At 38.5% G+C, this 15763-nt stretch overlaps 1 protein-coding gene across 10 annotated transcripts in view; it reads right to left on the bottom strand.

Annotated features, from left to right (window-relative positions):
- Nucleotides 1-15763, bottom strand: part of MAST4 (microtubule associated serine/threonine kinase family member 4) — a 550605-nt gene that overhangs the window by 59871 nt on the left and 474971 nt on the right. For all 10 annotated transcript variants that reach the window (XM_087443360.1, XM_087443354.1, XM_087443356.1 and 7 more), the window contains 5 exons: nt 14479-14636; nt 12460-12535; nt 10432-10641; nt 5106-5207; nt 2206-2338 (listed from right to left, as the gene is read on the bottom strand). In XM_087443360.1, the coding sequence (XP_087299486.1) occupies nt 2206-2338; nt 5106-5207; nt 10432-10641; nt 12460-12535; nt 14479-14636 (679 nt within the window). The remainder of the gene's footprint in view (nt 1-2205; nt 2339-5105; nt 5208-10431; nt 10642-12459; nt 12536-14478; nt 14637-15763) is intronic.

Raw genomic sequence — 15763 nt, 5'->3', positions numbered from 1 at the left:
GGGGAAATTCAAGAACAAAAATGAGCTCAGGAAAAACAATGTGGTTTCTTGGTGTCATTCAAATGCTGTCAACATCCTACACGACTAGCACTTCAGATTCACAGACTAGGAAGTGAACTAAAATGTATTTGGTTGGAGGGGCCCTCGAGGAAAGGGACAATTTTAATATTGTTTAAATAAAATGGTAACGGCAGCTAACCTTTATTAAGCTTTACTACTTCTTGGGTAGAGAGATAACTCAAATAATCCTGAAAACACCTCTAGGAATAGGTACTATTATTACCCCATTTCTACAGAAAGAACATTGAGGCACAAAGAGATTCATCAACAGCATAGTCAAGGTCACACAGCCGGCAGCCTCGGCCGCCAGGGTGCAAGCCCGGGCAGTGCCACTCCAGACCCTCACTCCTAACGGTCAAATGTCAGGCTTTAGGTTTGTTAGTGTACATGTTGACAAGAAGGGGAAACAGAGATAGATCCAAGTTTGTAATAATCACATTTTAAGTGACAACAAATAGATTAAAAACTATCCTTGGATCTGAATCAAGAAAATGAAATGTCAAGAGTTAAAAACATAACTCCCAGTGATAAATTTGTGTTAGTAAACTCGAAACTTGTCAAAGATCACTATTAATTTTTTTTTAAAGACTCTATAAAGGTACCTAAATGGGCCTCAGTTTATTCACCTACTAAAGTGCAGGCCACAGTGATATTTACTGCCAGGTAAGAGCCCACTCGGTCTGCAATTCAAGGGCTGACACAACCTTAACCACATTGGCGTGAAGAGTCACTATAATACACTTTGACAGCCTCCCCCACTCCAATTATTTTCATAAAAAAACAAATTAAAAGATGGTTCTGTTTTAAATAGAATTTCTGCTAAATAACTATTATCTGGGAAATACATATTATTTGTAAGCAGTGGGTAGTAATGGAATGGAACCAAGAGTCAGCTTTTGAAGCAGGAAGCTAAGGCATCATTTTGTAATGCCTGAAGAGATTTTTAAAACTCATCTAAATACCATTAAACATCTGCCCTTTTTATTTCATTGATTTAAACCATTTCTGAAGACTCATGATTCAAAAAGGTAAAGATGGTAATTTAAAAGCCATGGGGAAAAATCTCTCCCCAGGCAACTTTTCAGAAAAGCAGCCACCAGTCTCTGATAAGTGATGAATCTGTTGTGGTATTGCTTTCAGTACAGTATAAATTTATCTGGCATTATCTCCCAGTAATGCATGCATCATTTCACTGGAAGCAAAGATCCGATGGCCCTAAGAGCACACAAAGCAGTGGAAATAGGAGAGCAGGGCGGAGAGCAGCAGGTTCCCTGGCTTTAGATGGAGAATAGCTGTGCCAACAGTTACCATCATTACAAACAATTTAGCAAGATAAACACTGTTTGCAAATTCACTTTAATGAACCAGGAAGACAATTTCGAATGAAGGAGTCTATGATTGCTTTTGAGTCTTTTTAGGCAGTATATAACCTAAATGTTTTAAATGACAACCCCAAACAATAATGAACGGAAAAGGTGGAGGGAAGGGCAGTGGTTTCCCAATATTAGATTTTTTAAAGATCACTAACAGGGCACTTCCTCTTCTTTGTATTTAATAGCATTAGACCTATTTTTTTCATTTGAATCAACCATAAATCCTTTTATAAGCTTTAAAAAAACATTTTTTCCCCACTGGCTCTCCTGTATATTCCTATTTTTAATACTTTTGGGGGACAAGTAAGCAAAACTATATCTACCAACACGGCACCTGATTTAAAGTAATCTATCATCAGCTACATTACTTCTAAATTACTTTAAATTTAAATTTCACTTTTAAATTAATTATAATTTCTTTATCAACATTTTCAAAATTAAAAGTACGCTCAAGAAGAACCGAGAGAATAAATACGCAAAGAAGACTGAAATCTAAACCCTTGCGGGACACTCTGGCATTGCCAGGCTGACAGGCCCCTAAGATTTCAGGGCCTCTCCCCATACCCCAGGTAAACACAAAATGGGTCGTGTTCCCTTGCTCCTCCGGACTCAACTTCTACCACTTGCCTTCAAATCACAATCAGCCCCCAAATTTGGACTTTTCCATAGACAGAGCCAAAACAGGAAAAATAAAGACTCATCACATAGTTCTTCAAGGAGGCCATGGTGTGTAAGCAAGTGAAAGGAAAGTCAGCCCCACCAAGGTACTCACCTTCCAAAGGATCCTTATTGAGCCCCAGCTGGCTGATGATGTACCTGGGAATGTCAGTCTTAATGCCCTGCCCTTCTTTTGCATGGCCTTCTGCTGCTTCCAGTAGGTAGTAAAATTCTTCAGGATCAAATTCCTAGCAGAAGACAAACACAGATGGATACTTCTTTGAGCCAAAATTCTCTGAGGTTTTATTACACAAATTCCATTCACAATAAAATTGCTGGATGTACATGGTTGTGGGTTGTTTACGCAGAAAGGAGGCAAATGGCTTACTTCATTTAAAAAGTATATAATTCTCACTTCATATTCAAAGCCTATTTATATTCTAAAGCGATACATTTATGTACTTGGTAACCCAAAGATGACAACCATTTCCAATTTCCTTGTAATGCAACTTTGAAGGTACTATGCTCCACTTGACATATCTATCTTAATGAAAATGAACAGGCCTTATTTTTTAATTGTGCCTTTTTAGCAAAGTTTTAAAAATCTGTGAATCTCATCCAGAAAATTCAGTTTCTTTCTCTGCAGAAATAGCCACAAAAGGAGTAACGTTAGAATACATTTTCTCAAAGGTTTTGCAGGAGACTTCCTTATTACAGAGGTGTCCATAAACATTAGAAAGAAAAATCTCAAAATTACCACTTTTATCAGTAAACTCTAAAATTAAGTTATTAATATTCATATAATGTGAAGATTAAGAAAAAAATATGACATTAGTGCTTCCAATTACCTCTGTCTTCTGTAAAAATTTGATAATACATTTTTTCCCTAAGTATTTTGCTTTCTTTGGCTGTCTGTTGCTTCCAGTATGTAATAAAAATCTTTAGGATCACATCACTCTAGATAGATCCGTGGATTTATGTGTTGTAAACAATTATGCCTACAGATTTAAAGCACGGTTGCTATTTTCAGTCATATTTCTTAGGTTTTTTTTTCCCCTCAGGATTTTTCTCATTTTGATTAGTGCCCCAAATAGGCAACTTTGGAATCTCAGCATTTCACCAGAGAATTACTCATAAGTTTCTAAAGGCCATATAAAAAAGCATGCTGCAAATGGGGTAAAGCTTTAAAGAGCTTTAAACTCCATTTTAAAGAGCTTTAAACCTTGCCCAAAGCGGCAACACTTGCACATCTACTTCTAAATTCACTTGCTTCTGTCTTGGAGAGGCTGTATTTTTACTTTTTCTCGTCTGATTAGAAGTGATTACTGTAAAAAAGTCATTTCCTCTTTTAAGGTAAGATCTTCTCTTAGCATATCTGCTGCTGTCTAGAGAAATACATTCTAATGATAAATGGTATTTTCCCCCAAATTAAACTGCAGGAAGTACAAGCCCGAGGTGCATAATTCAAAAGGTACAATGAGAGAAGCAGTAAAAAGTAAGTTTTCCTTCTGCCTGCATTCGCCAGTCACACAGCTCTCCTGCCCAAAGGCAGCCAGAGTACCAGAGACACTCAAGGGCAAATGCTGCTGCAGGGCCGGCCCCGTGGCTTGGTGGTTAAGTGAGCGCGCTCCACTGCTGGCGACCTGGGTTCGGATCCCGGGCTCGCACCGACGCGCTGCTTCTCCGGCCATGCTGAGGCCGCGTCCCACATACAGCAACTAGAAGGATGTGCAGCTATGACACACAACTATCTACTGGGGCTTTGGGGGAAAAATAAATAAATAAAATCTTAAAAAAAAAAAAAAAAAAAAAAAAAAAGGGCAAATGCTGCCTTTGCCCCTGTGATCCAAGGGGTCCTGGCCATTGAGGGAAAGCCCCACCCCGCCCACCCCTACCTTCCTCCTCAAGATTTCCCTCCACCACGTCTCCTGATGCACTGGTATATATTCATGGGGCTGTGAACATTTCACTGTTATAAAAAGCTATAAATGTTAATTAAAATAAGAGCAAAACCAAAGCAATACCACCATATACGTAAGTGCGAGTGTGTATGTAAAATTCTGAAAAGCCGTATTGTACATGGTATTATAAATACTTTAATGGCCAGTGAAACTTAAAATTAGTGAGTTTTGATACTGTGTTAAGTCCCTTAAAACTATTCTTATGTTGAAAGCTTCATATTTGTTCACAGTGTTGACTAGAAATCTCAATCAAAATTATATAAAATAAAGCAAAAAAGGAGAATGATCACTGATTAAAGAAAATATAATTTTTTTTTTTTTTAAAAGATTTTATTTATTTATTTTTTCCCCCCAAAGCCCCAGTAGATAGTTGTGTGTCATAGCTGCACATCCTTCTAGTTGCTGTATGTGGGACGCGGCCTCAGCATGGCCGGAGAAGCAGCGCGTCGGTGCGCGCCCGGGATCCAAACCCGGGTCGCCAGCAGCGGAGCGCGCTCACTTAACCACCAAGCCACGGGGCCGGCCCAGAAAATATAATTGATAAAATAAACTTATCTTTGAAAGTCTTATTCCTTCAGGTCTGGAGGAGGCCCTTTTGTATTCTCCGAAATGGGTTGCTGACTAGCACTTATTTCTAACATGCCACATTTTAAATATAAATAATAACTAGAATCACAAGTCACCATATATCACATCTCTGATTTCCCTCTCTCTGCATCTTGGCAACTCCAGAAAAGTGAAGCACAGCAAGTGTTCTAAATTAGCTGTAACATAGTATGCTGACATAGGCTCAAGCACATTATTTCATGATCATTTTTCAAGTTTGACCAGAATGTGATATAATGATCACCGATACAGCACAAGTCCTAGAATTCTTACTTAAAATCAGAAAAGAAAAATCACACATGGATGCCATCATAAACATTCACGAGTTGTAGTTCCTCTTTGCATTTAGCTCTGGTCTTTGAAGCCAAATGGAACTGGAACTTTCCGGTGGTCACTGCTTTCCCACAGTTAACAATAAATAACAGAGTCACATGTAGAGGCAACTTACCAGGCACTCTAATAACCGAGCAGGGCGAGCAATAACAATTAGGATCTTTCGAACCAGTTGTTTAATAAATGCCAATTCTCCACTTTCTGAACGATCATGAGCCTACGGGAGAGCAATGAAAAGAATGATGATACAGTGCTGCTCCATTAAATGGAAAAGAAAATCAGCAAAGCATGCTAATTAGATAACTGCAAATATTCAAAAATTAAGTGATTTCGAAAATACTTCTAAGAGATTGATAAGCAGACAGTATCTCTACATAAATGGACACTATTAAACTTCTATACTGCAAAATGGCTCTATTAGCTAAATTTTAATTGCAAAACTGTGATTTATTCTCTGTGTTAAAAATCAGATGTTAGGGCTCTTAATGTGAACCATGAATGAAGGAGACATTAAAAGTTTATGACGTATTAAGTACATGGTAGAAGTAGATAGAGTAGGCAGCTGATGAGGAACCTTGATATTCTGGATGTAACATCTTAAATGTCTGAAATGGCTACCATACTGAAGGATTGCTTTTGTTATCCTGGGCATTGAACACATTCAGAAAATCCATTTTATATATGCAACACAATTAGCCTATAAATCAGCTATTTCATAACATATAAGAAGTGTGCACTGCTTATTTCAAATATTAGGTTGATAATGTTTCTACTTGGATATATACACATGAATTTGATTTCACATACTGAATAAATAATACCTAGGCACTCAACTCAGTAAAATTTAACTGACTTAAAATCTTTTTAAATTTTATTTTACATGTTGCCTACACGTGAAATCTAAGCACAAAAAGTATCCTGAGAACAAAACTCAGTTTATTAAGAGTCATTTTAATTTTCAATGATATTTTCTTGAAGAAATGATGTAAATCTGTATCAAGGCAGACTTAAAACGAGTTATAAAAGTTTAAATCTAAACTTCTATGCATGCTCACTTTTAGGTTTTCTTAATTTTTAAATTTTTATGATTTATTTTCCTATAAAGATTAAAAAAATATGTCAAGGTGATGCTGGTGTAATAGAATATAATTTCACAGACACAGTAATAAACGCTTAAAATCATTCTCAAAGGTGCTTCATTCTGACAAGGACTAGCCCCCCCATGAAAAGAACTGGCAGACCAAATCTATGAAAAATGATTATACTTAGCAGTAATATGTCTACTACATTTAAGCCATCAAATCAAAGGCAACTTTCCAAAATGTAGGTGCAGAAACCAGATACAGGCAAAAGCAAAACAGCTAACATTTAAAAGAAAAAACACAGGATAAATGAGCATTGGTAAATAATTGTAGAATAGAATGTGTTCAAAGAAAACCAACTAGTAACTATAACTACAGGTCCTAGTAACTAAAAAGGTTGCTAGGATATATATAAGGAGATACAATATTTAAACTGTCTCTAAGTTTTCTCTCCAATTTTTGTTTTGCAACAAAAACAGATTTTGGAAGACATAATGAATGCCAAGAAATATGGTTATATGTCTTCTTTATAGTTTATCCTTAATCAAAACTAAACAGAAAACCTTAAAGATGAAGCAAACACCTAACATCTTGATCGATAATTTGGCCTAGAAACCGAATTTCCTCTCACTATAATTACTATTTTATAAATTTAGGGATATAAAGAAAATCAAGAAAGACTGAAAGGGGCCAGCCTGGTGGCGCAACAGGTAAGTTCACATGTTCCGCTTTGGCGTCCTGGGTTTGCCGGTTCGGATCCTGGGTGTGGACCTACCGCTCATCAAGCTATGCTGAGGCCGCGTCCCACATAGAAAAAGTAGAAGGATCTACAACTAGGATATACAACTATGTGCTGGGGCTTTGGGGAGAAAAAAGAAAGAGGAAGATTGGCAACAGATGTTAGCTCAGGGCCAATCTTCCTCAAAAAAACAAAGAGAAAAAAAAAGAATCTCTTGTGTCAGATCTTAAAAAAAAAAACAAAAAACAGACTGAACATGTTTTGGTGGTTTCTTCAAAGGGAAACAAGAACTCTATATCTCAAAAATTTTAAAAGTAGTTTAGATTATTCAAATTCCATTCCAAAAATTGTAAAAATAATCAGTTCATTCCAGCTTCTTACTTCTAAGAATTATCAGCCACAACCAAGGCCAAAACATAGAAGTTATACTAACACAAATAGTATTTTATCTACTGTCACTGGGGGAGGAGGGGAGCTTTGTTAAAACACCACCAAGCGAAACCACACTCTTAGCATGAGAAGAGAAACAGTTTCTAGGTTGCCAGCAGCAAACTCCAATACTCAGGGATTCCCTGTGTTTGTACTTTAAGTGTTGGCCACTATAAAAAATACTGAGATCCGGATTTAAGAGAGGGTTACAGCTTTTTACGTATTTTATTTTCTTTGGTTAAATACACCTAAGTGAATAAAAGAATGGAGACATAAAAGCATTTATCTGGAATTGACCTAGACCTCAGGACTTTAAAAAGGCATCAAGCTGCTCAAATCTCAGGGAGATCTTGCCTGGGTATGCAGAAGATTGACAACAGGGAAAAGTGGCTGGGAGACAAGCGGGCAGGCACACAATGTCACAGCTGGGAAGTGACAACAATTGCATCATGGGACAAGCAGAGGAAGTTCCCACAATTCCACTCTATATAGAAGAGACAAGTTCCCCGGTGACCACTTAGCTCCAAACTCTGGAAGGACATCGTAAATGTGATTCTGCAGACAGTTTTAGTTTTCACAAAAGGACTGAAGGAAATGTTTACTTGTGAAGATTAAACAAGAAGACATTCTAATTCTTACCCAACAATGCCCTTTATGCCACAAGTACACGTTACTCTGCCCCAAAGAGGAATTCCTCTAAAAATCAGCAATTTTCTATCTATTATATGGCCCATTCAGATGATTTTTGAAACCCTACGATTTTAATTGCCGTTCAACAATCTGTGAAGTCTATCACTCAGAAACAAAACCAAGCGGGAGGTTTCAATGTAAATAGGTTTGGATATGGATTTTACCCTTTTTAGGGAATGCCTAGAAAGGAATAAAAAACCTAGGACTAGGCGCCAGCCCCATGGTGTAGTGGTTAAGTTCTGCATGCTCTGCTTTGGTGGCCTGGGTTTGCAGGTTCGGATCCGGGTGTGGACCTACACCACTTGTCAGCCATGCTGTGGCAGTGTCCCACATACAAAATAGAGGAGGACTGGCACAAATGTTAGCTTAGGGCCATCTTCCTCAAGCAAAAAAAAAGAGGAAGATTGGCAATGGATGTTAGCTCAGGGAGAATCTTCCCGAGCCTCAGCAAAAAAAAAAAAAAAAAACCAGGACTAAACTGGTAATTATGGTAACATCCTGGGACAGAACTGTGGAATGAAGGAAGGAGTATCTCACAAAGAGTTCCTCTCTTATCTGCCTCCTCTGTTTAAAAATGCACTGTTAATTATAATATTCAAAGTATTTTCATAAAAAGTAATATGCATAGTGTTTTAGCATTTTCCAGAAGCTGATTTGATTAAAAGGAACAGCAGCATTAGATTATGTGATGATAAATCATAATAGATCAAATATTTTGGCATGCAGACATATGCATCTTCCTCCTCCCTCCTTCCCAGTTACTGAGGAATCAATAAATACCAGGCATGGTGCTAGGCACCAGGGAGTTAGAGATGATTTGGAAATGATCCCTGTCCCTCAAAAAACCCACTGTATGCTGAAGAAGTGAGGGCCCAAAACAGATCATTACAATGCACTGTGGTTAAATGCACTGAGACAGAGAGTACAGCCACAGGCCATGTTATGGTTTTCACTTGTAGGCAGAAGGGAGCCACTGAAGAATGTCAGATAGACATTCTTGCAGCTGCACAGAAGTATAAATTTGAGGGGTTAGGACTGGAGGGAGGCAGACCAGTGAGGATGAGGGTCTGAGTTAGATAGTGGTTATAGAATAGGAGGGAGGAGTTGATCTCACATCAGTGGGTTTAGGGAGAGGGAGTCAGAAGCCATTCATTCAACACATACTATGTGTCACACCCTATCCTAGGTGAACAAAACAGACAACATCCCTGCCCACACAGACACTATGTTCTAACGCAGTGCTATTCAAAGCATGGTCTGAAGACTGGTGCCAGTCCATGAACTGTTACCAGTCTGTGAAGAGATAAGCACAGTTATTGAGAGTAAACATTTAGCAACTCCTATAGCAATTTTATATTTCTGGGACACCGAAATGCATGGTCATTTTCCTGTAAATTAATTTTCATTTTAATTTATAGGAGAATTGGTCCACGAGAAATTGGAAATGAACAATAAAACCCCAAAACAATGTGTTAATCCCCAAAGATAGTCTGAGAAACACTGTCTTAGTGGGCCGCAATAGGCTGAAATGTGAGAAGTGGGAACAGAGTATAGAAAACTCAGTTGAGAGGTTTGGATGGGAAAGGAAAAAAAAAATATAGTGGCTGCTAGCCAGAGAGGGACCTTCTTATTTTGCCACAATCAAATTCAGTAGGGGCAAGGACAAATGGATTTCTAGAAAATTAGGATGCTAATATTTTCTCTCAGTTCCATGCAATTATTTACATGTTCATGCTTATAGAAAACCACCTTCGATTATGTTTACATGGGCATAATTTATGCCCTATGAGATACAGAAATAGCATATATCCAGGCTAAATATAGGCTAAATAGGTTTTACTTGTAGGCTGTGGCTGATCAATTTCAGTCAGAATAGCAACATTATGCACTAATTCCACTCCACCATACACAACCCCTTCCTGTCCTGGGTGTTATCAGGAGCTGGGCATGCACGAGTTAGACCTAGACAGGTCCTGTGTTTATCTGTCATTTTGGAATTGGATATTTTGTTAGAAGAAGAACTGACACTAATGAAAATATACATTGCCATTTACTACCCAACACCACAAGCAGGTTAATTAATAGGACACACGGCCTGGAAGGAGCTAGCAATTTTCCATTTAGCTTTTGGAGATATTAGAACTAGATAGCATCATCAAATAACGCACATACACTCAGGCAATTTATAACTTTATGGTTGTAGGGGAAAAAATCACTACTTCAAAATCCTTCAAAATCCACTTATCCCACAGCCATAGATTGTTGGGTCCCAAGGTTCCTGTAAAGGTTATTACATTAACTTTCTATTACTAAAAATGACGACCAGAATCAATTTATAGCAAGTAGCAATCAATTTTTTTTCTTCTTCTTCTTTGCTTCCCTGGTATATAAACTACATCTCATGGTTAAAACTTGTTAAGCAAATGCTCTCATACAATTTTTCTTTTTTCAGAGGAAAAGCAAAACAAATCAGAAAACTTTATATGGGGTATGATCCATACCTCGTGTAGCAACTTATCTAATTTGTGCTGTAATTCAAGGAAGTATCGTGAGGTGATGAGCCCCTGGTGGGATTTATCCAAGCAATCTCGAGCCAGTTCAATAATCTGATGGTGAGTGAAACTAAGCACTCCATCCGCGAGGGGGAGGACATGGTCAGGCGAGTAGCTGGTGATAATTTCCTTCAGACGTTCTTCCATCTGAGCCGTGGCCTATTTAGAGAAGAGAGGCACACATGGATATCATACAAGGAAGTATACGTGTGGACAATCCAATCATCACATTCCTCTTGCATTTTCAGAGACCTCCACAAGTTATTACACAGAATTCTAGCAATTAAATTTGAAAGCAGCCTCACTTCTGTATGATACTATAATGATGGATACATGTCATTATATATTTGTCAAAACCCACAGAATGGACAACACTGAGAGTGAACCCTAATGTAAACTACGGACTTTGGGTGATGATTATATGTCAATTAGGTTTATCGACTGCAACAAATGGACCACTCCAGTGGGGGATGTTAATGGGAGGGGCTGTGTGTGTGTGGGGCCAGGGAATATTTGGGAGCTCCCTCTACTTTCTGCTCAATTTTGCTGTGAACTTAAAACTGCTCTAAAAAATAAAGTCTATTTAAAAAAAAAAGAAACAGCAGCAGCAGCCTCACCATGTGGAAGAAAGGTTTGAGGTATATGAAGGAAGGTGAGTATCCCAGGGTGATAATTACTTCTTTTCTATGCCCTATCAAATGTAAAATGGTCCATGTAAGCTTCTTCAAATAATTCAATATCTGTGAATTATTATGCTTTCATTACAATCTTGGGCTCTTTCAGATAGTCAAAAATATCAAATAGCTCTGTTTTTACCTATTCAAACATCAGAACTGTTGCTAGAGTTCCACGGGGGCAGGGGGCAAGAGTTTGTTTTCTTGGCTGTGTTTTAATGTACCAGGAACAAGCATCTTACCCACTTTATCCTTTTCTCAAAAAACTACCTCACGTGCAAAAGGCCAAGGGGATTCCCTTGGTAACATAAATCTAAAATTTTCTTTCCAGTTTTCATTTCATTCCTGTGATCCCCTATTGCCTAATCAAATTCTTTGCTTCCATTAACTGTACATGTGGGGAGACTCCCTCTGCCTCCTGCTCCCCTCTAAAATCCTAACTACTATTAACTAGTCTAGTCAGGATCTGTTTCCCTGGTGAACAAGTGACATGTAATAAATAGCTAAAACGGCTTTAATCAATGACATCAATGTCGGGTTCATTACAAATAAGAAGTACTCCACTCTTGATTTACGAAACCAAAGATTTCCTTTTGTTCTCTTGCCTACGGCTACAGAGGTAGTGGGGGAGGAACAGGAACAAAATGGAGAAACTGCCTCTTCCCAGATGTGTAGGACCACTCTGGTGGAAAAGCTGTGGAAGCGAGGTGACGGGGACTACCCGACAGCAGCTCGGTACAGCCAGGGTGTCTGGCAACAACCTTCACCAAGTCCTCTCTGGCTCAATTCCAATTCCTCTTGCCAGTCTAATGGGGAACACTGCAATTGTACCTCCCCCTCTAAATTAATAGGGTTAGATACATTATTGCTAAAGGGATAGGAAGTCAACAGAAAAGAAAACTTAGGTAAATTTCTTGACATACCATTCTACAGGCTGCTGAGGAAGAAAAACAGTCTCTGCCTGCCAACACAGCAGCAGGCCCAGAACATGGGCACAAGGAGCACGCGGGCCTAGGCCTCTCTCTCCAAGCCGGCTCTCCGCGCAGCACCTCACCAGGCCCCCCAGCGGGCGGTACAACCGCAGGATTCACTTCAGCCGGTTCAGCACACAGACAGTGTCGCTAGTTCTCGGCAGTTTATAAAAACGTTTAGAGATTTTATCTTTCCAAGAAGGCTATGGTACTGTTGTATGCAAACCACTACTGGACGGGACCATTATTTCCCACAACAAAACCACCCTACAGACGCTAACCCTATGTTGCCGTTCATTCAGATGCTAGGAATCTTCAACTCAATTCATTACCTTTGGGAACCTTTCTTTGTAGACATGGTTCATCATAATTATTTCATGGTCACAGCAGGCGGGAGAACGTCCAGGGCTGCAAGCAAAGCAAATTACCCTTTTAAACTTGCCACAGCATGAAACGAAAATAAGCCTTTTATTTATAAACAATTGGTTGCATCAAAAGTACTATGCAACATTCGTAAGAAAAGTATATTAGGTAATAAACTACAAAATCAGTCACTAGTACACATGTACACATAATACCCATAAACACAGAGATGCCCTAAAAAGGATTCAAAAAGAAAGCTCAAGAAGTGAAATGCCACTATTTAATAATAGCTACAATATAAAACTAGCTCACAACACATTCTTAAACTGAGATTATATTTTGTATGTAGCACGCACTTGTGTAGTTCTGGAAACCAATTAATGAACTGCCATAGGAAACAAAATAGGGTAGTTACACACAACCCCACCCAGGACACGTTGAACAGTGTAATTTCACAGTTTCATCGTACACCTGCGCTCTGCCACGTACCACTCAAGAGCTTTAAGAGTCTGCCATGGCACAGGTGTCACCACTGAAATCCATTTTCTAGGCTAGCAAACGTTTATTTAGGATGCCGAGGTAGGCACTGTTTACAATATGCAACAGAGGCATGCAACTGTTGGGCGTTTTTCTCTATTTCAGCAGTAGGTTCACATTCCTTCCTACTGGCATATAGTTATGCAACTTCAGTGTGAGTATTTATATTCCTGGGAGCTTATAGCTTGCACTAGATATCCTAGGAACTGCTTTCATAAAATCTAAAAGGGCACCTGTGTGGTAAGATACAATGTCATTAAAGGAATTCATATAATTGATCTTTTATTCCATATCTCAAAATAACCTAACACACCCACAATTATCCAGTGTGGCTATATTTACTATCAGTTTATGATACTAAGTAAGAAAGGTACAAAGGGAAAACCCTTCTCAGTAAACTCTGATATTCAACTGAACATCTGACAAACTATTTTTTATAATAAAACCTTAATATATCAAAGTACACCAATTCTATAGCATCAAAATCTCATACTGTAGTGGAGCCGAGGATGGACTGCCCTGATCCCCCTGGAGAGAAGGATGTGTTGTCCCAGCTGCTGGGGCTGCAGAAGCCTTCTGCTCTCAGCAACCTTTAGGGATGGCCTCAGCTGCAGAGTCACCTCACGCCAGGCCAAGTCCTTCCCAGGGTTCTACATCCAGTGACTGAGGTGAGATTTAAAGGAAGGGTCATTTAGCCCAGAGGGACGACTCTGATGGTCATGCCATCCCCAGAGCTCCCTGAGGGGTCGGCTGTGGCTGTTGGGTCTGTACTGCAGCTAGACTTCTCCCTCTGACCAATCCTGATTCCTCCCCCCGTTCCACAGGTGCTGATCCTGAGCACTCCCTAATAAACATCCTGATCTCTGTTTTAGAGTCTGCTTTCTGAAGAACCAAACTGTTTAAAAAATAGATTATTTTTTAAAACAAGGTCAAAATAAACCTGGCCGTACTCAGGGTCAAATGGACTACACTTGGCATCCACAAAATTCAAGGGACACAAACTCCTGGAGAAAGTAAGACTCATGATGAGAAGAAAGAATGAAAGATCTGGGTTTTTATAATGTGGAATCTGAATTCCACGTGTGAATCTGAAAGTGCTGTCTTTCCTTTGCAGTCAAGCTTCTCCCTCTTAAAATATTAACTGCTTTTGCACCGTACCTAGATTGTCTTGAAATTTTCAATGGCTATAAGTTTTTATAGGTGGTCCCTTTAGCCCATCATGACTACTGCCACTACAGTAATTAGCAAATTGTGAGAATTTAAAAGAAAAGTAATAAGATGCCTTTCAATGGTAATTAACAATATCATGTGTAGATGGAGAAATCGCACTATATTTATAGTAGTTCACAAATCATTTAACATGTATGAATTAGAGGAGCAAAAGTCTTCCCTTGAAATGGTCGAAAAGAGATAATCCAATTAAGTAACATTTTCCAACCAGGTCTACACACCTCAGACTTCGGGAACGGGGGCGCATGGGCGTGTTCCTGCATCTGTTCTCCGTGGCGATGCTCTCGGTGGTGCAAAAATGTTTCGATAAGAAGTGTAATTCATCTGGTGTTGGTTGGTATGGTAACTGATGCAATTTCTCCTGGGAGGAACAGGATGACTAAAAGAGACCAAAGTGAGGTTACATGATCACCTCAAAAAGAAATTCTTCAAATAAGTATGATATCAAAGCACTAAACTTTGATATACAACCATTTTATATTGTTCCCTTTTCATGTTATAATTACAATAACTAGTGCCTAAATGTATACCTTGATGCTTTCTCTGGGAGGTCAAAACGGCTTCCATATTTCATCTCATTTGTCTATAAGACAATTTCCCAAAAAGACAGTTTCCTATCTGGAGAAAACATAGGCTCTGAAAATGGATAGGACTCAGTCAAAGCCAAAGCAAGAAGGTGACAATTGGAGTGAGAATCTGAGTGCCCTAAATGACACATTAGTTCTCAAGTGAGTATGGTACCCTCACATCTACTGCTGTTCACAATCAAATACTGTGACTTTTAGGTAAGTACCATCACATGAATTCTCTGATGTGTGATCATAAATAAGGTAATGAGGTCTCTCTTTACAAAGCATGCTGTCCTTTGACGCAATTACCATCGATACGTGCCCTGTAAAAAGGGGAAGGAAAGAAGGTACTTTTCTCAAAAATGCCATTGTTTTAAAAATTGGCATTTTTTTCCTTTCTTCTTTGGCTAACACTATCATTTTTTTTTTTTTTTTAACAGCTTCGGTGGTGGTGAAGTTTTTTATCTCTTGAGTATAGATTTGCTTTTTGAAAATCGTCACTCAATACTTGGAGCAAGACAAGGTAGAAAAGGTAAATGGATAAATAAAATTGCTTTTAGTCAATCTGAGAAATATAACTACAAAGCAAAGAGACCATTGTTTTTGTTTTTGTTTTGATTGGAAGGTGAACCCTGTAAGCAATTCTAACAAAAGAGATCAAGAAATGTTTGAGTAATGGAAACATGGTTAGAATAAGCATACATTGAAAGATACCATTCATTTGAAAATTCAGTTATAGTAGGCTTTTTTAATTAAAAAAACTCTGTCGTTACATTAAGAGCACACTTCATAAACACAGAAGCACCGCAATGCAGTCATTCTAGAAATTAATGACTAGAGCTTAAAAATATCCTTATACCTTGAAATTATAAAACACCTTACTAAGTACATACAGACACAAAGAGGGTTTTTTAAAATAATGTGGATTATTTTATAA

Source organism: Ceratotherium simum, chromosome 18, assembly GCF_057802395.1.
Source record: "Ceratotherium simum simum isolate JZ-2026a chromosome 18, ASM5780239v1, whole genome shotgun sequence".
In the NCBI taxonomy this organism is placed as follows: domain Eukaryota; kingdom Metazoa; phylum Chordata; class Mammalia; order Perissodactyla; family Rhinocerotidae; genus Ceratotherium; species Ceratotherium simum.
The sequence above is the reverse complement of the archived record's forward strand: the minus strand, read 5'-3'. Positions and strand labels throughout refer to the sequence as shown.